The 1,009-nt window shown below is 38.4% G+C and overlaps 1 protein-coding gene across 1 annotated transcript; it reads right to left on the bottom strand.

Moving 5' to 3' along the window:
- Positions 1–268: 268 nt before the first annotated feature.
- On the bottom strand, positions 269–1,009 carry LOC109338872. Its single transcript, XM_019576222.1, has 2 exons — positions 732–1,009; positions 269–653 (listed from the first exon to the last, which is right to left on the bottom strand). The coding sequence occupies exons 1-2, from the start codon at positions 1,007–1,009 to the stop codon at positions 269–271; spliced, it is 663 nt and encodes a 220-aa protein (XP_019431767.1).

The raw sequence follows: 1,009 nt of genomic DNA, 5'->3' as shown, positions 1-1,009 counted from the left end.
TTGTTCTTCAATTTGGGTACATACAACACATTAGAGATGTAGGAAGCCATACCATCCTTCCTTCTGATCATAATCCTCCCTATACTTTCTATAACGATGAAGCTATCATATGCAAATTTCACCTTGGTTTTCACAGAATCATACAAGGATATGAACCACTCTTTGTGTCCAGTCATGTGATTGGAGCAACCAATATCCAGATGCCAACTATCTGACAAGGATTGTTGGTCTCCTTTTGTTGTAACCATCAAAGCTCAATTTGTGTCATTCAATTCCAGCCTGAGATTTCACCTAATTCACACATATCTAAACTAGAGAGTTCCCTTTCCGCCATCAAGAGAACTTCTTCATCCGAGTCTTCACCCTTAGCCAACCTGGCCTCTTCATCTTTGTTCTTCCTTTTGAATTTGCACTCTGATGCATAATGGCCACAAATTATGCAATTGAGGCATTGGACCTTGCTCTTGTCTTTCTTCTTCTTACCATTAACACCATTGCTATAGTTGTTGCATTTCCTGGTATTCCTCGTTCCAGAATTATAACCTTGGTTGACTGAGTTAGGTTTGTTTGATCCATGGCTATACCCGTGCACATTCTCAACCTCATTCTTCCTATCTATATGCCATCTTCCATTTTCTTTTCTTTGTTTGTCACTGTGTCCAAAATTTCTTTTCTTGAATTTGACACTTAGAGCCTATTGTGATTGTATATCACACATTCTTTCTAAAAACCGATGTCCATGAGCTTCTAATGAGCCTTGCAACTCATCTATCTTGAGGCTATCAAGGTCTTTGGATTCCTCAATTGCAACTACCGCATGATCAAATTTAGTAGAAAGAGTTCTGAGAATATTTTCTACTTTACCTTGTTCAGTAATTTTCTCACCACAACTTTTCATCAGATTGGTTCGACTTCGAATTCTGGTGAAATAGTCAGCTACATTTTCTTGCTCCTCCATCTTGAGCAACTCATATTGCCTCATCATCATCTGCAATATGACTTTCTTCAT

Source organism: Lupinus angustifolius, unplaced genomic scaffold (genome assembly GCF_001865875.1).
Source record: "Lupinus angustifolius cultivar Tanjil unplaced genomic scaffold, LupAngTanjil_v1.0 Scaffold_45_184, whole genome shotgun sequence".
NCBI classification, from domain to species: Eukaryota; Viridiplantae; Streptophyta; class Magnoliopsida; order Fabales; family Fabaceae; genus Lupinus; species Lupinus angustifolius.
Note: the sequence above shows the minus strand (reverse complement) of the source record. Positions and strands in the feature narration are given on the sequence as shown.